Below are 21,142 nucleotides of genomic sequence, written 5' to 3' on the forward strand. Positions count from 1 at the left end.
TTGGTAACAACACAGCAAGTCCACTATACTATCTCAGTGACACCCTCTTGCGGCTCTGTGTCAGCAAGGTGAGGGTGCATACTGTAGGAGAAGGGGCAGAAATTACTTTAGAAAGTGCTTTAACAAAAATGTTCTAGAAGCCACACTGCCTCTACATGTGTTTTTTACAATATCTGGCTGGTTAAATTTAGTGAACGGATTTTGGCATTGCAGATAATTTCAGTTTTTAAAAATTTTTTTGTCTTTTTCGGTACAGGGATCGAACTCATGACTGCCTGCTTGTAAGGCAGGCGCTTATGCCACTGAGCTAAATCCCCAGCCCCTGATAATTTCAGTTTTTGTTGCTGTTGGGAGATTAGCACCAATTCTATCTTCCTGGTCCTTCCTAAAGAAATAGCACTGACCTGAGGTTTACTGCACCTGCCTTCCACCTCTGCATGTGCCAGAGACAGCCTGTGTGACCTTGATCCAAAATCAAACTAACCTGCTAAGCTTTGGTCTCCTCATTTGTCTGGAGATTGAAACAGCTTACGCCTCAGGCCTTTTCTGGCTCTGAATGGGTGTAAATCGCTTGGTTTTCCTATGAGCTCTATTGCTTTCCTGTCTGACTCACGTTTTGCCCGCTTCTCACCAACAGGAGCAGCTTCGGCCGCAGGTCTCCTCCACCTGCGCACATGGGCAGCTGCTGTTTCCGGATGTCTGCTGGCCACCTTCGTTGGGTCCATGTGGCCTCAAGTGCTCGGACACCTGGTTAACTCAGGGACGAGGCCTGGGGTGACCATGACTGTGGCCATGGCAGTTTACGTCCTAGACATGTTCTTCTGTGCATGGTGCACAGCTTTTAAGTTTGTTCCAGGAGGAGTCTACGCTAGAGAAAGATCTGATGTGCTTCTGGGTGAGTACACTTACAAGTTCTAGACTAAAGGTCTCAAAAATACCCTCCAAGACCAGCTGGCGTTTAGCACTTTCCATGACTGGTGAGAATAGAATGATCTTGCTTTTTTAATAAAATGGCCTCTCTCAATTAAAAACACAAACCCTGGGAGGGTGTCTAATTTATAAGCTAGAAACAAATTTCTTAATTTGTCATGCTTTTCTGTAGTATTTATTACCCCAAAACTCTTTTAAAACAGTTGGTTGTAAAAACTGTTTAATTCATTAAAAAATGTTAACTGTGTATCTAATTTGTTAGGAAAAGTATAATTATGATGTTCATTGCTATGTCAGTAGTAGTATCATAAATATACCTACAGGTTGTGATTTTTTGGATTATCCTGAATTTTATCAATGGTCTTTATTTAATATGTTTGTTTGTTTGTTTTGTGATACCAGGGATCGAACTCACAAACCTTGCACTTGCTAGGCAGGTCTTATGCCACTGAACTAAAACCCCAGCCCCTATTTACTATGTTTTTAACCAACAAAATGTAGTATGTATGTATCTTAGTATAAATGATAAGCTCCCAAATCAGAAAATAAATACATTTTTCATTCTGTGGTTATGAATTTGCATACCAAAATAAAAATCCAAAAGTTAGTTAGTTATTTATGTATTCATAGTATAGGGATTCAATCCCAGGGCCTTCACACTGAACTACATCCCCAGATTTTTTTTTGTTTTTCATTTTGAGACAAGGTCTTTCTACCTTCTGGCAATAATGAAATTACTGCTATATACCACCCATATACAAACCCAGTGTTGCCAGTAAGACCTGTCAAATCCTTTTTTTCCTACTTTTTTCATTTAAAAAAAGTTCACATGTGCCTACTATTTTCCTGGCATGGTGCCACTTGGGTCCCTGCTTGCCTGGAGCTTTAGGTGAGCGGGAAAAGTCTCCAGATAGATGCAACGCACGCTTGTGAAAACCGTGTGAGGCAATGCTGGGGGGGATTCGGGTGACATCTGCCTGTTGTTTGTCTCCATTCTCCCTTGTGCCCTGGAGTGTCCGGCTGCTCTGTGCATCTTTCCCACGAACAGGCCTCTGTCAGCACAGCCTGCCTTGGAAAGTGTGTTACTGAGTGGCTGGAGTACGTTAGAAATGACCTTTGAGTATGTGGTATTTGTGGTTAGTTCCCACATTCCCATCTAATTAGTAAAATACATGACTACTTTGCTTCTGGAGTGATCTGGGCCCTGTGAACGTCCTATGTCCTCTGGTTTCTTTCAGGTGGGTGGACTCTGTCCTGCTCTGCTTTCCCGCCTATCCAATGCCCTGCTTTTCTCTTACTCCGGCTTGCTCAGGGGGTCTGCCATGTGAAGAAAAGGAGGAAGTAAGAGCTATCATGTGCATGCATTTGTTTGTTTAGAATTTCATAACATGAGATTTTTGAGTTTCTTCTCACTGCATATTGCATTCCAAAGCCATGTATTATTATGACTTCATACAACTTTTTAGGAAGAGTAACATTATATAGGGGAGGCTACAACAACCAAGAATGTTGGCAGTGCTCAAAGTAGCTTTTAATACAACTGATCTGAAAAGAATTTGCATTCTATCAGAAATTAGTTATACATTTATTTTCTACGCTTGCTGTTTCTTGGAAATTTGGACATTTTTTGGGGTAGCTTTCCACGTAAGCTAAACTTGGCATTTCCTAATTTACGTATCATTGCATTTCTCTGTTTACATTCTTACGACTTTAGAAGTATGTAAGCTTTACATGTAAGCTGCTTTGTAGTGCATCCCGATTTAGCCCAGCTTTATGGCACTGAACTCTGGCCCACATCCTCTGCTTTGATCCTGTGCCCTGAGTGCCCACCTTCCTTGTAGAATTACTGCCGCAAACACTGCCTTACCAAGAGCTTGCATTTTATTTCATTGTGCATCTCATCTCGGTGCATCGGAACGCTCGTTAGTGGACAAGATGAGGTCCCTACGGCAGCTCAGAAGGTCCCTTATCTTGTACTCCACTGTCCCCTGCTTAATCACTGGGCAATGACAAAAACCATGAGCCATCTAGCAACTGGGGAACACTCAGGAAATTCAAGGGCCTTCCTCGCCAGGGAAAGGCTGAGGCGCTCTCACCTAGACCATGATTCCTAGAATCTGACTTTATCTCTTAAGATTGTCCCTAGCATCAAAAGTGCTGCAGGAGTAATTGCTTAGGTACTGCGATAGAGTAACTCAGTAGCTGAATTTCAGGGAATGTTCATTTAAAATACATCTGGGATTTACCATTAAAAGGATTTTCACATTATACTACATTACATTCTTTCTCTTTTAATAGCATCCACGATGCTAATTATTGGGCTGAATATGTTATTTGGTTCGAAGAAAAAACTTGCCTTTCTTCTGCAGATGAAAAACAATCCTAAAGGGCCTATCAGAAAGAGTGATAAATACATGAAACTTTGTAAGTACAATTTTACAATTTTTATAAAATGATGTTATTATATGTTTTCAAACATATATAATTCAAGTGTAATACAGCCTCATATACTTCCCTCTCAGCTTTAGTAAGTCTTGATGTTTTTCCAATGTTGGTAACAGCCGTCTTCCTACTTTTTCTGATATAAATACTTAGAGCAAATGCAGACATTGTCATTTCAGCGTCAGAGTCTGTATTCATTTTATTTTACTTCTAAGAAAGATAAGTTGATTTAACAGGTAAAATTTCCAAACTGATTTGTTCTAGAGACTGTTTATTCCATTTCTTATTCTTTGTTTTTTTGAAGATTCAATGTTAGCATGTAGTGTGTTGATGAACTTGAGTTTCAGATGTGCAGTTAATTGCTATCTATGTCTGACTCATTTGACATGACATGAACTAGATTTAATAAAACTCGAATGTATACAATGTGCAGATTAGGGAATTGTTAAATTGGACACAAAGGCATATAAACAGTGGTCTCTGCCCTCAAGGCATTGATACTTTACTACAGAAATAAAATCTTACAGTATAAAATATAGAAAACAATTAAGAAACTGTATTGATTTTTAAAATATTTCCAAGAGATACATCACAAAGCAGTAAGACCATCATACCAAAAACTATCAAGTATTTTTCATCACGACTTATAAAAGTCATATTTGACTTTGTTTTGTCTTGTTCAGAATGTCAGACTTTGCTTTTTTAAACATTTCAACAACTTTTCTGGAGTTTCTAATGTATTGTTACTTATTTCTATCAATTTCTTTGCTTTTAAATGAATTTCCCACTTCGTGTAGGTATAGTTTTTCCTTTTTAACTTATTTTGCAGTGTGTAGGTCCCTCCTGCTTTGTTCTCTTTCATTTCTTTTTGTTTTTTTATACCCCTCCTCTTCCTAGTTTAGAAATTATACCTTTTGTTTCTATCTTTTAGTGATTGGTGTGTTTCTCTCAGCACATTGAAGATATTTTATCCTGTCTTCAAGCTTGTACTTTGCTGACGAGAAGTCAGCTGTCAGGGTAATTGTGCCTTTGAAAATAATCTGTCTTTTCTCTCTGGCTGCTCTTGAGATTTTTCGGCGCTGTGTTCTAAAATTTTGTCGGATAGATGATAGACAGGTAGATAGACAGGTGGCTCAATCTGGGGAGCCTCTGGGCTCTGGAATTTCTTAGAATCTTGTTGATTTTAAGACAAAATCTTCCCAAAAACTACCTGTCTCATTCTTTCTTCCTTCAATGGATCATGTGTTGAATCTGCTTACTGTTTTCTTCACATCTCTTGACCACTTTCAGTTTTTCTCCCTGTTCGTGTGTGTGTGTGTGCGCGCGCGTGTGTGTGCGCGCGCGCGTGTGCGTGTGTGTGTGTGTGTGTGTGTGTGTGTGTGTGTGTGTGTGTGCGTGTGTGTGAGTGATGCCTTTGCATTAGTTCTTTGCTCCACTCTGTCTAATCTGTAGTTTTTCTTGTCCATTGAATTTCTAATTTCAACTATTATTATTATTTTTTTACAAATTCTCCTGATTGTTATTTTAGTTTCACACCCCTTAGTCATCCTTCTGGATATCCTCTTTTATTTTTCTAAACCTGTTAAACATGTTTATTTTATACGTGATTCTGAAAGTCCAATTTGAGAAGTCTTTGGGTACTTGATTCTATAGTGTCTTTTCACTGTGATTCCTGCTCTCGGAGACTGATTTTCTTGTATATTTTATAAGTTACTTTTATTTTAAGCTCATGACTCTTGGATCATTTGTAGGGAATATTGTTGAAACCTGAATAAAAGATATGTGTTAAAAACACATTTCACACATGAAAATCAGTATGAGATTGAGACATTCCCGCAGACTCCTCGGTCAATAAACTCAATAATTTTGAAAACAATTTTATTTTAAAAAGTAAATTGAGAGGAAACTGAGAAAAGCGTAAAAAACTCATAGAAGGGAAGGTAGGGGAATGGAAAATAAAGCAAATTTAGTTTCTTGTAAACATTTTTTTTCCTGTTTAGTGTTGTGGCTGCTTGTTGGTGTGGGCTTGTTGGGATTAGGACTCCGGCATAAAACCTATGAAAGGAAATTGGGCAGAGGGGTAAGTAATTACAATTTTTGAAATAAAATTTTGTATTGTTGATGCACAGAGATATATTTTTTGCTTTTCTGTTGTTTGAATGCTAGGTGCGGGCCTTCTTTCCTTCCTTCCTTCCTTCCATTAGTACCAACTAGCACACCCAGAGCCTTTCTCACAACTTTTTAATAAGTAGGTATTTTTTTTAACAACAGGCTGTTGCTACAGGATCTCCTTCCCCTACACATTAGTTCTTATTATTGCAACACAATGTCCATCAAAGTGGATGCCTGACAGCAGCCAGGAGTCTTTTTGAAAGGAGCAGTTGAGTTGGATTTAATACCTATTCATTCATTTAACAACTGTTTGTTGAATGCTTCTTTTTTTTTTTTTTTTTTTTTTTTTTTTTAATTTTTATTTAAGGAGAAAAGAAAAGAAAAAAAAAACAGTGAAGGGTACAAGTTATACAGATTTACAGAAGAAAAAAAATGCGCAGTAGGAAATCACTAGTTAATAGATTACATATTGCCATCTTAGAAATAATTGTTCAAGTCACAGAATTAAAGTTTGTAGAGTGGACATTCCAGCAATGATACTGCAAACAGTTCTGTTCAATGATCCATTAGAACTCTGTGATATCATTTTCTGTCTTATACATTTAAATATACATGCAGTTATATAGTTTAGAGCATTTTCTTTTCCTCTCTTTTGTACAGTGACTATTACACATTTTGGGTTTCATTGCTCCCACTGTTCTTATTGCTTTTTTGGAAGAGAGTAAAACCAAATGTGACATGACAGAACAGAATCGGTCAAGTCAAAAGGGTGGATATAATAGATAATATAAAAACATAATACAAGGTGATCAACAATGGTTACCCTAATGCCTCCCGCTATTTCTAATAGAATTGCCTATATCGTTAGTTGTAATACTATTGAACAAAACCGTAAAGGATAAAACCGACAAAACCAAAACATTGGAGATATTGTAGGTTTTCAAAAGTAGATAGAAGTCAACGAGAATGGGCGTTATAATGAATCTCATTATCTTCTCAGCTGATGCCTAAACTTTCGAACCTGATACTATTCAGCAAAACAGAATAGAGGAACCTCAGTCAAAAACAAGATGGTGAGAGTAATACAGGGCTTCAAATCGAGAAAATAGAAAGTCAAAGTGGGTTACTATATTATATCCTGCTATATTTTTCCCTTTAATTAAATGGATAACAATAAAAAAGTATATAATGGAGTGGAGATTGAGAAAAAGAAAAAGAGGGCATAACAGCGAAACAGGGCAGATCAAAACATAACCTTTTAAGCAGAATAGTGTTTCACCACCAGATATTTCCGACTTAAAAATAGTTACCATATTGACTCCCTCCCTGAAGTCCTTGAGTACAACTTCATATACTGTAGCATTAAGTATATCAAAACAATGTAAAACCATTTAAGAGAATGACAGCATTATAGAGTATTTGGAATTGACTAACAGAAAATGAACAATGGTCTCTGTATAATCTCCTTGTCTTTAAAAGGTTTTTGCTTATACTAACGTACATAACAAAATCCAATAAGATACAACCTGGTTAGACCATTGGAGACAGAAGAACAAAAGCTAGATGAGACTTCAAAACAAGATGGTACTGAATCAGCATTACCTATTAAGATGTCATTTTCTCAAAAATAGCTGTTCCTATCATCCAATCTTCTCTGTCTCATTTCTGTTGAGCTCTTTTTCTGTCAGTAGCTGTCAGTTTGTCTTCTTCATTTTGTTCTCTGCTCCATTCGTTGTGGCCTCCCTGCCACTATTTCTGGGTTCTTTGTATTTTTCTTTTTTTAGAATATCCTGCAATACTTTCTGTAGAGTTGAATTGGTGGTTGCAAATTCCCCCAGTTCCTCTTTATCCTGGAAGCACCTCGTTTTTCCATCAATTTCCAGGGACAGTTGTGCAGGATATCTCAATCTTGGCTGGAGATTATTATCTTTCAAAGCTTGAATTATTTCCCCCCATGCTCTTCGTGATTTGATGGTTTGTGAAGAGAAATCTGCTGTAATTCTGATGGGTGTTCCTTTGTAAGTGATCTGTTTCTTGTCTCTTACAGCTTTTAATATTCTGTTCTTGTATTGAATTTCTGGGATTTTTATTATTATATGCCTGGGTGTTTCTCTGTTAGGGTTGTAGGTAGCTGGGGTCCTGTATGCCTCATACAGCTGAGTATCTTTACCTTTTGCTAAATTAGGAAAATTCTCCTGGATTATTTCTGTGAGTAGCTTTTGTAATTCATTTGTTTGTGTCCCTACTTCTTCTTCTATGTTCTTAATCCTTAAGTGGTGGCTCCTCTTATCATCTTCTTGTCTTTGTATTATTGCTGTTTGTTTCTTTGTTATTTTTAAGAAGTTTTTCATTTCATTCTCCCATATTTCAAGTCTGCCCTCCAGTTCAGATAGTCTGTCCTTAGTTTCTTTCAAGCTGTTATGCCAGTCTTGTATAGACTTATTAATTTCTTGATAGTCCCTTTGAACCTGCTTCACATACTCAATGCTTTCTCTGTTTTCTCCATCAAGCAATTCTCCCCTCTTTTTCTGTTCTTCCATTCCACCATCTGTTTTTTCCTGGGTGGTGTTTAGCATTTCTCTAACTATTCTGCATACTTCTAGCTTCAGATCATTGATAACTTCATTCCTGAATTGGTCTATGAGGCTCTCAATATGGTGCTTAATGTATACTGGTGCGGCGTCCATTATTGCCTGTTTCTCAGGATTGGGGGCCGAGGAGCTTTTTTTGTTGCTTCCCTTCCCCATATTTTTTGTTCCTTATAAAATGCAATCTTACAAAGGAGGCCCGGCTTCCCTGCCTGTCAGCCACAGCCTGATCAAATTGCGCTGGCTAGTTGTTCCCGCCCACCGCTGCGCACCAGGGAGTCGGAGGAGGCAGCCTACGCGGAAGTCAGTCGCTCCTCCGGGCCATCGTCCGGCTCTGGGATCTGGGTTAGGCTAGTCTAGCCTAGAGAGTCCGCCAGCAGCGTCACTCAGGCCAGGCACTTTTCTCCAATCCCGTCCGAGAGGGGAATGGCGCCCAGAGAGATCTCCGCTAGAGTCAAACTGTGGTGGGGGGTCAGATTCTCACTCACCTCGCCACCAGTCAGTTTTCGTGTACACCTCTGTCCGTCCTTTTTTTTTTCGACTCCGTTCTCCCGTTCCCAGAGCTCGGCGCTCCCAGAGCTCGGCGCGTCTCTCCTTGCTGAGCCGCTGTGGAGATAGCCGGCCGCCGCACGGCGGGAAATCCAAACCGGTTTCCGATGGCGCGGAGTCGAGCCTCCACACCGAGATTTTTCTGTTCCTATTTTAGCGCCAGGACTGTATTCCAAGTTGGATTCTCTCAGCCCAGTTCGTTCCTGAGTCAGCAGAGCATATCTCTACTGATTCGTGTCTCCCTAGTCCGCATTATTTCTGGCCTCTGAGCCGAACCTTTCAGAGAGCCTCTGGTAGTTGCTGTTGTCTGTCCGCCATGTTCTCATGAAAAACTCTGTTGAATGCTTCTTGATGTGCCTGCATGCCGGGAATCACAGAGGTAAATAAACCAGATGAAATCTCTGCCTTTCAGAATCTGCATTCTGTTAGAAAAAAAGAGAGTGTTCACAGGAACAAGTAAAGAAAGGCAATCATTTCCTTCTCTTTTTTTTTGGCCTTTTTCCTTTTTATCCATACCAGGGATCAAACTCACGACTGCCTGCTTACAAGGCAGGCACTTATGCCGCTGAGCTAAATCTCCAGCCCCCAAGGCAATCATTTTCAATCAGGCTTCTCTGAAGGAGAGTAACAGTGGAGTGTTTAAGAGAATGCCGCTCTGAGGTGACATGGAAGATGAAACTTGAAAGCTGACCAGCAAGCAGAAAAGAAGGCTGAGACAGAAGGATTGTATGTTTGAGTTCTGCCTGGGCAGTCTATGGGAGACCCTGTACTACCAGGAAAAAAAAGCAAAACTCCAAAAAACCCTGGAAGTAGAGAAAAAGACAGTTGTTTGGAGAGCTGGACAGTGGGCTGAGGGAGAACCAGCCTGGTGAGTTCGAGCAGCATCAGGGTGACCATCGCTGAAGCGTGGTGCCATGGCAGAAGATGAGTGCTGACAAGGGCTAGAGAAGGCCACCTCACAGACCACAGTGGGGAGTTCTGAGTTTTACTCTCAGGGAGACCACGGTGGTCAGTGAAGAGAATGATGTATGTCACTTCGGCAGCTCTGGGAAAACAGATTGGAGGCGGGTGAGTGGAGGCAGGGAGATGCATTCTGGGCTTTTCCAGTTGTCTGAGAGATACGGTAGTCGTGTCATCTGGTTTGGCAGCAGTGGAATTCGAGAAGAGTGGAAAGATCTAGAAAGTAGAGCTGGTAGGATCGGTCAGTGGGTTGGATGCTGTTGGCTGAGAAGGAAGCAATCAAGGGTGGCCGCTAGGTTTTTGTCTGGAGCTCCCGGAAAAAGGAATATGGCATTTACCAAGATGGGAAGCATGAAAGAATAACATGTCTCAGAGTGGTGAAATCTAGACTGGATTACAGACAGTTGTGCAGAAAGGGAATTTGAATAATATAATCATCCCTCTGGACACCCCTATGGATGTAAAGATGGGACCCCCAGCTCTCTGCTGCAGAACACGTGTGCTGACCTTGGGATTTCCTTCTCCCAACATGAACTGTATCAGTGAGTCTGAGTGGTTTTTTCAGCTGTGGTCATGGCTGTGTTCTTAATCAGCCATTGTCTTTCACGAGGACCCCAGTGTAGGTCTGCAGTCATCTGAAGTGCCTGGCTAGGACTGGGCAGCGCATCCTCTGACCAGCTGATGGGCTGTAGGGTTGTGCTCCTGAGTCTTGGTCTTGCCAATGTGGTAGATATATTACTATATCCCTGACTAGGTTACAGTGGGGTGATCACTTTATAAATACAGCAAAGAACACTAAATAGCCCTCTCTATATGATATTCCCTTGCAAGAGTTACTATTATTTTGAATATGGTATTTTAAAAAAATCATTGTCATACATTTTTATATTGTTTCATTTTTATATTGTTTACATGATAAACAGAAAATATTTTTTTTCTTTTTCTTTCTTTCTTTTCTTTTCTTTTTTTCTGGGTTTTTCTTTCATGTTTTTAACTCGCAATGACATCTAGCCAGGGGTAAAGGAGCACATCTGTAATCTCAGAACTCTGGGGAGACTGAGGCAAGGGCATTGCAAGTTTGAGCCTAGCCTGAATAATTTAATGTCTTAGTGAGACCCTGTCTCAAATGGAAAAAAAGTGCCAAGGTTGTAGCTCAGAACACAGTCCCTGTGGAATCCCCAGCTCTAAAAAACAAAAAGACATATGATATATATTTTGCAACTTCTAAAAAATCATTTTTGTGAGATTCATTCTCATGTAAATTTGTAGCTTTAGTTCATTTATTAGGGCTGTGTAGTATTCTGTTATGGAGCTTTTTGTACTTCTTTTCCTATTGATGAAATTCATTTACTGGAGCTATAACTGTCCCATTATATGTAGTATATAACAACATTAGTTAATGCCTTTTCCTATTGATGGACGGCCAGCTCATTTTGAGTTTCTTGCTGGAGATTTAGCTCTGTGGCATAATCGCCTACCTGGCAAGTACAAGGTTAGGAGTTCGATCCCCCACACCAAAACCAAAAACTTATTATAAATACTCACTTTTGCTTTCCAAACGTTCCTCTGAACTCCAAGCTTAAGGTAGAAATCTGGTCCTGGAAAATTTATTATGAGAATTCCAGGTAGCAACCGTCTTATTGTTAAGATGTCTGAGGAACTCTCTTTGCTGACTTACGAATTTTGGTAGCGAGGGGGAGAACACTGGGACTTCAGACTGCTACTTTAACTGTTATATCCCTCAGGCACCAACCAATGAGGTCTCTGCCGCCATCTGGCCTTTCAGGTTTGGCTACGACAATGAAGGCTGGTCCAGTCTAGAAAGATCAGCCCGGCTGCTCAATCAGACAGGTAAGTCTCAACGGAACTGGTTCCAGGTTTTGAGAAACTGCTACTATTAGTTTTAGTCAGCAAGACTGTGAAGTTGAGGGAGGGATTACCAAGTCATACATTCTTAAAAAAATAGAAAGGGGCTTGGATTTGCTGTGCAGGGGCAGGACTAAGCTTCTGTAGCCACCTCCGTCTCTGAGAAGGGTTCACCTGGTTGACTCCGAGCACTGCCTCACCCTGGGAGTCTGCGGGGGATTCTCCTCATGCCTTTGCTGTAGGTTTTGTCAGTCAGGGACTAGAAAACTGCTGTATTAAAATGCAGGATGTGTATTTGTTTCCATGGCACTCATTTTTATATGAAGCACCCTTTAAACTACGTGGGACTTGGCTCTGAGATCAGCTACATGGACTAGGTAGATAAGTAAACAGTTAATTTTTCTAGCTATTTTTAGTGTTAAAAATGCCTCCTAGGGGCTGGGGATTTAGCTCAGAGGCATAAGCGCCTGCCTTGCAAGCAGGCAGTCGTGAGTTCGATCCCCAGTACCGATAAAAAGGAAAAAGACAAAAAAAAAAAAAAAAAAATGCCTCCTAAAGTTTCTCTTGTCTTTCCTTCTTCTCTCCCTCCCTCCTTTCCCTTTCTTTTTCCATTTCTCCTTCCCCTCTCCTCTCTTCCTCCCCCACTTCTCTTTCCCTTCGCCTTCCCTTGGACAAGGCATCCCTGTGTTATGCAGACTGGGTTCAACTCTGCAATCTTTCCTCCTCATCCTCATTGCTTTGTTTTGGGATTTATGAGTTAAAACAAGCTGGGATTATAGGTGTGCACCACCACATTCGGTCTCTTTTGTATTTCTTATTTTGGAACAGGGTCTCACTAAATTGTCCCAGGTCGCCTCAAATTTGAGATCTTCCTATCCCAAGTAACTGGGATTATAGTTTGTGCCACCTCACTTGGCTCCTAAAGTAATCGTTGTCACCAGATCAAGCATGGAGATGAGATACTTGTAAGGAATGAGGGGACAGGTAGTAGCGATCAAACCCAACATGCTTTGTGTGACAGGTAAACACTCCACCACTGAGTTACATCCCTAGTCATCCCCAGAAATTCTGAATGTCTCTGAATGCAATGCCACTAAAAATTTCTCTCACTCTTAGTCCTTATTTATTCTTGATTACAGGCCTCTGAAGCACATCTGGTCAAAGTCTCAAAAAGCTAAGCTGAGTGTTATGGTGCATACCTGTAATTCCAGTATTTAGGAGGCTGAGGCAGGAGGATTGTGAATTTAAGGTCAGCCTAGGCTACAAAAGGAAACCTGGTTTCAGAAAACAAAAACAAAACAAAATAAACAAATGAACAAAAAATTTCTATACTAATTCCATGGAGCTATTTGCCTTGGGATAAAATGCTGTAAATTGGGTATTTGTGAAAGATACTAAGATTTTTTGAAATTTTGGGCGAGATATTAAAGATTTTTGAAAATTTAGAAAAATTATGCTTTATTCTTCCCAAAATTTCCTCAAAGTAGTCCATGTTTTTATTACATTTTAATTACGGGAATATCTTTTAAAGCTCAAATTTGATCTGCCTCTTGTTCGTGACTCATATGGAATTATTTTGTTTTGGGATTTATGAGTTAAGACAAAAAGGTTAGGGTGGAGAACAGTTTTGCTATGTCTTATTCACTTGTTTGTTAGTAGGACGAAATATCCAATACCTATAACATAAAGGAAGAGGAGTTTATTTTGACTCCCGTTCTCAGTCCGTGATTGACTGGCTCCAAGGGGGAAACAACATGGCCGAGGACCTGGAGGAGAACTGCGTACATCATGGCTGCCAGAAATCAGAGAGAAGGGAGGAGCTAGGGAGGGAGCTACAGCCTGCCAGGTCATGGCCCTCGTGACCTGCCTCTTCTGACCGGGCCCCACCTTCTAACTCAGCTCTGAACTCATCCACTGATGAGTATGGCACTCCCATAATCCACCCCCCCAAGGGCCCACCTTCAAGTGCATGAGAGTTTTGCAGGACATTCTGAACTAAACTGTAATGTGTCAGTTGCTTTTTATCTAATTCCTTATTGTGTGCTTTTTTTTTAAACAGGTGCAGATTTTATAACAATTTTGGAGAGTGATGCTTCTAAGCCCTATATGGGGAACAATGACTTAACCATGTGGCTAGGGGAGAAGCTGGGTTTCTATACAGACTTTGGCCCTAGCACCCGGGATCACACCTGGGGGTGAGTATGCTTTGGGAATTAACCCTGAGCATAGTCCTGACAGAGTAAGCATAAGCTTGGAGTGGAAAGTTGAGCCTGTTGTGTCGTTGACCTGTCAGTACACACTAGTTGTCCTTCTTGAGGGGTGAGGAGGCTCATTTTCCTTCATCTTTAATGTGGTTTCCCTTTTGTTCAGTTTCCAGTTCTTCATTATAAACTATCCAGGCTGAGAGCTGAGGTCACAGCGCCAGGCCTGTTTGACCTGGACATGCAGCTTGTGACCCTTTTCCAGGGCTTATGCCCCTCCATATCTGCAGGTTACACATACAGAAATTCAACCAATTGCAGATTGAAAACATACGTGAAAAAAATTCCAGAGCATTTCAAAAAACAAAGCCACATGCCATTTCCCACAGGCCAAGAACTACACTAAATCCATGCAAATAAAGGGATGTGTGGGCACAGGATTGGGTATTATTGGTAATGTAGAGAGGAGCAAATGTATAGGACATTGTGTGCAGGTTTATATGCAAATGCTGTGAGTTTATGTAAGGGGCTTGAGCAGCCAGGATTTTGGTATTTGTAGAGCATTCTGCAGCCAGGCTTCATAGATACGGAGGGACAGGCATGAATGTGTACACAGAAAAAATTAATAAGTGAGTTCGAGACTGTGATAAGAGAGAGAGGCTTGGTGACCAGTGGCTATTGCGGAAGGTGGTCCTATGGGCAAGGTGGTCAGGGGGGCCTCTCTAGAGACAAGGGTTGATGAGAAGGACCCAGGACCAGGACCAAGAAGAGCTGAGGAATGGCCAGTAAAGATGGGAAGCAGGGTGGAATTTAAGGTGCCTGCAGAGGAAGAGACCAAGAGAAAGGTGGTAAGGAGCCTCTGTCACCTAGGAGTGATGAGATGCCGCCTAGGGACTTTAAACAGGATGATCTGATCTTACTTACATTTTAAAAGATCACTTTGGGAGGAAAAAGTGCGGCAGCGGGAGGCGGGTGAAGAGGTCGGTATAGTAGCACACATGAAATGAGAGGGCACAGTCAGTGACTCTTGGAAGAGAGCCGACGGGTCGGTGATGGCTGAAGGGTCAGTGACAAATCAAGCCCAGTATCTAGGAGTCTAGCTCTGTATACCTGGCGGGACATGGAGTTCCCTGGGACGGGAGTGCTCAGGAGAGCCACACATGTGCTAAGCTTGAGATACTCTGGGCAGTCAAGTGATGTCCAGCTGGTCGTCAGGAAGGCCGAGAGCACAGGCCCACCTGGTGGTCAGGAATCAGCACAGTAGAGAAGGACTTGTCTACCTCCAGAGAGAGCGTGTGCGGCTGCTTTAGGGAAGTCAGCTGAGCTCAGGACCCTGCTCCTCCTGTCACATGTAGCTCTTTCACTCTGAGTAAGGCAGCGTTGCTTTACTTATGTTTATGGAACAATTTTTAATTTCTAATTTTACACATGGTAACCGTCCTTGCCAGCAAGATAAATTTCCACACGTGTTGATGAATACTGTATCAGAATTATTTATGCAAATGGTTATCAGAGTAACAATGCAAGTAAAATGGATTTTTCATATTACCAATGTTGCCCTCTCCATGTCTCCTCACACTTACTATAACATGCTTGGCATTGTGATTAGTAATAACAGCAAGACATGCAGAAGAGCGGGACGCACTGACCCGACCGACTGCCCTGAGGTCTTGGTCACATTGCCACTCTGAGTGCTCCTCACTGTGGATGTTTGCAGTGTGACCTGTGTCTTTTTAATGCACCTGCTTCCTCCCAGCTGCGTGATAGGATGGGGCCAGTGTTGATGCATCTGTTTTTGTCACTCGGGTACAGGATTATGGTATTGTCAAGATACCCGATTGTGAAATCAGAGCATCACCTTCTTCCGTCGCCAGAGGGCGAGATCGCACCAGCCATCACCCTGACTGTCAACATCTCGGACAAGCTGGTGGATTTTGTCGTGACACACTTCGGGAATCATGAGTGAGTTTCTTTGGTATACTTAATATTATGCATGTGTCAAGAAATATTTTTCACATATTACTTTGTTTTTTTATGAAGTAACTCTTTGTTTTTTTATGTCTGGAATTATTTGTCCTTATGTGGCTGGTGGTAACAATCAGACACAGAAGCATTTGAGATACAGCAGTCCTAACGTAAGCATTAGTCCACAGGGGCTAAAATGTGCAGTGATTATCTCTGTGGGTGCTTTAGTAAGTGCACTATTGTATCTCATCTTCACGCTGTAGAGGATAAGTAGCATTTTAACCCCCTTTAAAAACTGATGAAGACATTAGGCTGAGAGGCAGAGATTAGGTGACTTGTCCCACCAGAGTTACTCAAACAGGAAGAAGTTAGATCAAATACAGAGCCCACATGAGCTTGGAACCTCATAGTAAACCAGACTGCAGAAAAATAAAATTCCATTTTCCTACAGGATTATTGGTATAAAAAGTTGCATTTTGGAATCAGGAGTACTAAATAACAGTTCATGTTTTTACGACTGATAGGCAGGCAGAAGAATCCAGCAGGGGGAGGTAAAAATGCCACTTTTAATACATAAACTCTCTTAACGGCTTAAGTGTGCATATGACCTGTTAATCCAGCACCCCCGTACTTCGTGAGGACTCTTCCAGACACTTGTCTCGCCCTGTAGCAGCAGAGCCTGCCTTGTCAGGCTCTTCCTTTGGTGGAAAGCACTGGACAGAAAATATTTTGTATGCAAGGAGAACAGAGAGGAAGGGCTGAGATGAGCGTATCTGCTTAATTCTTCTGAACTAAATTAGTTGAGAAAGTCTTTCCTAAAAGTAAAGCATGGAGGGGAGACCAGTGGTGGTTTTTAAACCCTGTCCTTTTGCAAGGAAACATGAAGAATGAAGAAAGAATTTTGTCCCCAGTGACTAGCAATCCCAAGTAGTGACTTGGGACTAACTCATTGACTAATGCCAATCATGATTTTATATTGTAAAAGCAAAAATAACAGTGATCAGTTTTTTGTGTACCACACAAACCATGATCATTTAAAACCCAGATGTGAACCTCTGTATGTTGTAACATAAGCGTAGAGTCCCTGCCCACATTAATGGCACAAGAGGCCACAACTTTAAAGGGACATACAGGACATTAGAAAAGCAACGTGGTTGTACTGTTTGTCTCATATGAACAAAACCAGTGTTCCTGCACCTTTATTGTTTTGGTTACCTCAGAACAGTTTTATTCATACTAATATGTGGATCTATGAAAGCATATTTGAATATTTTCTGAAATAAGTCAGGACATTAGAAACAAAAGCTACCCACATACGATTAATACGAATCACTTCCTATCAGACTCTCTTGCTTGACTCCTTAGAAAAGAAGAGTGTTTGGAAGGCAAGTGCTGGGCATCTCTGTCTCTTTAGAAAGCTGTGTAAAGGTTTGCTCTGTTTCTTCCAGCAGTTTTCATGAAGCAAGCATTCAAAAACCATTTCACTGACCTTACGTTACGCTTGGTTTGGGTTTTATCTTTAGAATGGAATTCTGTGTTTAGACATTGCAGGTCTCAACCTAAGAAACAGCTGAATAAAATCTCTGCTTTTTCTGTTTTCTCTCCTCCACCTCATTCTTTTTATTTCTCCACCAGCCTCTCCTAAAATGTTCAGAACAGACTTGACAAGGAAGCGAAACTCAGAAACGGGCCTGAGAATATGCTTGGAAACGAGGAGGGAAGGATGATCTTTCGTAATTTTCTATTAACCCCTTACTTAAAGCTCTCCGATCGTACTATTCTTTTACTTGTCATATGCACAAAATTTAAAAATAATAATGGAACAATGGTGTAATTATAATGGCTATGACATTTTAAGGAGATGTTACTCTAGGAGGGAAGAGTGTAGTTTAATGCCTAGCAGAAGGGGGTCCCAACCCTATTCTAGGGTTTGAATCCTAATTTAGTCACTATATATCCTTCATGGATTTATTTAACTATGTTGAGTCATACTTTCCTCTTGTGTAATTCAGGAATAATGCTGTTGCCTACTTTATAGGTTTCATGTGAGAAGTAAATGAAATGCATTATCTCATACAAAGTATGTAAGTGTAATATGTGCTTAATACTATTTTTAAAACAAAATAGGCAACTTGTTTTTTTTTTTAAATTTTATTTAAGGAGGAAAAAAAAACAGAGAAAGGGTACAAGTTATACAGATTTACAGAAAAAATAAACAGTAGGAAATCACTAGTTAATGGATTACATATTGTCATCTTAAAAATAATTGTTCAAGTCACAAAATTAAAGCTTGTAAAGTGGACATTCCAACAATGATACTGCAAACAGTTCTGTTCAATGATCCAATAAAACTCAGTGATATCATTTTCTATCTTATACACTTACATATACATGAAGTTATATCCTTTAGAGCACTTTCTTTTCCTCTCTTTTGTACAATGACTATTACACATTTTGGGTTTTATTGCTCCCACGATTCTTATTACTTTTTTGGAAGAGAGTAAAACCAAATGTGACATAACAGAACAGAGTCGGTCAAATCAAAAGGGTGGACATAATAGATAATGTAAAAACATAATACAAGGTGATCAACAATGGTTATCATAATGCCTCCCGCTATCTCTAATAGAATTGCCTATATTGTCAGTTATAATAAAATTGAACAAAACAGTAAAGAATAAAACCGACAAAACCAAAACATTGGAGACATTGCAGGTCTTCAAAAGTAGATAAAAGTCAACGAGAATGGGCATCATTATGAATCTCACTATCTTCACAGCTGTAAAATAGGCAACTTGTAATGTAAGCTACATTAGGTAGTTTAAAAACAGTTTGTTCACCAAATATGACTTAAGATCCATCTTGTCCCAAGCAGAGGGCTAAGCAGTCTTTGTCCTTACAAGCCACCTCTGTTGGGGCCTTGTCTATGAGCACTGTAGTTTCCCAATAAATGACAGAGGCTGGTTAACCCTTGAATGATTCATGAAGTCGTCATTATGTACATGTATTTGCCTTTGTTTCCTGTAAAACAAAGTAGATACAAAAATTGTTTACAATGGATAAATATTTAAAGATTTCATTTCCGGTGATTGTGACAAATAAATGCAAAAATTCTTCTAGGAATGCATTACAGGATGCTTGTGCATGTTATTGGCTAATTCAGCAAGTATTTAATTTACTGACTGTATGATTTCTCTTGTACATCAATAAACAGGAAATAGTGGCTTTTCTTCAAAATTATTTAGGGAAACACCATGAAGAAAATTAATGTTGGCTTCAGGAATTTGCTGAGCCACCAGTTAGTCACCATTGGTTTTTTCTAAATCTATAATATGCTTTGTGTAAGAGACTTTTTTATTTGGTTATTTTTATTTTTGGTACTAGAGATTAAACGTAGGACCTTATGCTTGCCAGGCAGGCACTTATGCCACTGAGCTAAATCTCTGGCCCAAGAGAATTTTATAAAAACACAGAACCTAAAAAATAAACCAAATAATACAAAAATCACAGAATCTATAGTCTGGAGACTTGCATGCTAGATGTAAAGGATAATATTGGTGAGTTATAGTTTGTTGTCTTCTAAAAAAAAGAATTCTTTTTTTGGCTTACATGTTAAGGTCATTTTGACTGATCAAATATTAATAGATATGAAAACAAAACATGTTCTTTCGTCCTTTCCTCATACAGGTGCATATCTTTTTCATTATTATTACTGCATAAAATCTATCTCATGAGAAACTGTAAAGCCACATTCACAGACGTTTCTCCCAGTAATGTATCATTAGAACATATTTGAATGTAAACACTCAGTGCAGCGGCTTTGAATTTCCTAGACCTGGCTTGGAATTGTACTTGCATGTGTCAGAAGGAAAAGTTCTCACTGAAGATCTGCAGAAAGGAGGCCACGATGTTGGAAGAGTCCAGGAAACATATAGGGGTACCAAGGCCCTCAGGTGCTAGTCACAGCGGGGAAGTGTTACAGCCTTAGGGCTGAAGGGACAGGAGAAAAAAGTGTTCCTAGACCCCGAGCCTGGAACGAGGCTCTGGCTCTGTGTCTGCTAGAGAGACAGGGAAGAAACACTGGACTTTACTCTCCTCCCACTTTTTATCTGCTGCTGCATCCAGTTGGCCAAACCTAACTGCAGATCAGCAGGCAGGGTGTGCAGGACGTGAACTGGCAGGGTCAGCCGCCTGCAGAGAAGAGCATCCAGTGGACCTGAGTGGGGAAGGTGAAGAACAACCTTGCATGATATTTACCCTCATTTTAAAATACAGCAACGCCAGCTTCGGAAATTACAAGAATTCACTATCAAATATGTTTGACAAATGGCCCTTTGTGTCACTTTTCTACATCTTGAGACATCTTTTAAGGGCACTCAGCTGTCTCTGAGTATTGGTCTAACTTAATGCTGTCTTTGCATCTTAACCTCAGCCTTCTCAAATCCTCGGTGGTCTCCCTGAACCTTCTTTGGTCATGTTTTTCTTAACAATCATTTATCAGCTATTTTTCTAAGTAAATGTCTGTGTTAGTCCACTCGCTGTTTGTTATTGGATCCGTGGCTTACTGTTATTCTGATCTGTACTTTGCAGCGAGCAACATTTCCTAAAGTCTCTTGCATCTTGACTTCTGGGGTTAGTCAATAGGAAGCACTAATGGAAGACTGGAGAGCAGGAAGAGGAGAGAAATCAGGGTATTCTTGTTTTTGTCTCTGTCTCTGTCTCTCTGTCTCTATTTCTGTCTCTGTCTCTCTCATCTCTGCCTTCTTTAACGTTTCTGGTAAAAGTGGAGTCTCTTTGGTGCTAGCTCCCCTCTGGATGATCCCAGCTCCTTTTTGGTAGCAACCCCCCGTCTCTCACCAGGCCTTGCTGGCACTTGGTCTCTGTAATACCACTTCCTCTTGCTGTAGTTGTGGTACTAGTTTCTCATTGCTGCTAAACTCTGGTTGCCTCCCATCATCTAGAAGTCCAATTCCTCGTATTAAATTCACTTTGTTTGAAACACCTGGAGTGTTTCAGTTTTCCAGACTAAATCATGGATGCTCTATATTTTCTCCCAAACGGACAGTAAGCCCTCAAAAGCTGGATGCAGCTGCCTAATGATTTGTTTTGTGTCTACGTTGATCGACATGATAAAAGCAACATGTCCAGTCAGTATTTATGCAGGATTGCTGAGGATGCTTTCAAAAGTGTCAGTTAAAAGAGTTGTGTAGGTTACATGAGCCTGGTGTTCTCTATGAATGTTAGGATTCTCCTGATCAGTCTTTTTATCTCTTATTTTTCTTGGAGTATTAATTCTTTAACTGTAATGCTGATGGAAAGTCTCATATTGTGTAATTTTTTCTGATAAAAAGTTCAACAAATGTTTTATGAAGAATATTTAAATCAACTTGATTCCAAATGGCTTGCAAAGAAAGATCATGTTTGTTAGGCTAGCCAATCAAAGCACTGTTATCTATGCAGTTTTTATTTGCATACTATTAAGACATTTGCCAAAATAGGTATTGCTTTGGGTTTCCACTATTTGAAGAT

General features: G+C 40.3%; 1 protein-coding gene across 2 annotated transcripts in view; it reads left to right on the plus strand.

Annotated features, from left to right (window-relative positions):
* Cwh43 (cell wall biogenesis 43 C-terminal homolog) overlaps window positions 1–21,142 on the plus strand; it is a 59,256-nt gene that overhangs the window by 16,505 nt on the left and 21,609 nt on the right. For both annotated transcript variants that reach the window (XM_063240451.1, XM_013154267.2), the window contains exons 7-12: window positions 638–895; window positions 3,229–3,354; window positions 5,373–5,452; window positions 11,327–11,432; window positions 13,507–13,642; window positions 15,461–15,610. In XM_063240451.1, the coding sequence (XP_063096521.1) occupies window positions 638–895; window positions 3,229–3,354; window positions 5,373–5,452; window positions 11,327–11,432; window positions 13,507–13,642; window positions 15,461–15,610 (856 nt within the window). The remainder of the gene's footprint in view (window positions 1–637; window positions 896–3,228; window positions 3,355–5,372; window positions 5,453–11,326; window positions 11,433–13,506; window positions 13,643–15,460; window positions 15,611–21,142) is intronic.

Source organism: Cavia porcellus, unplaced genomic scaffold, assembly GCF_034190915.1.
Source record: "Cavia porcellus strain 051 isolate PalLab524CR breed Dunkin Hartley unplaced genomic scaffold, mCavPor4.1 scaffold_30, whole genome shotgun sequence".
Taxonomy (NCBI): Eukaryota; Metazoa; Chordata; class Mammalia; order Rodentia; family Caviidae; genus Cavia; species Cavia porcellus.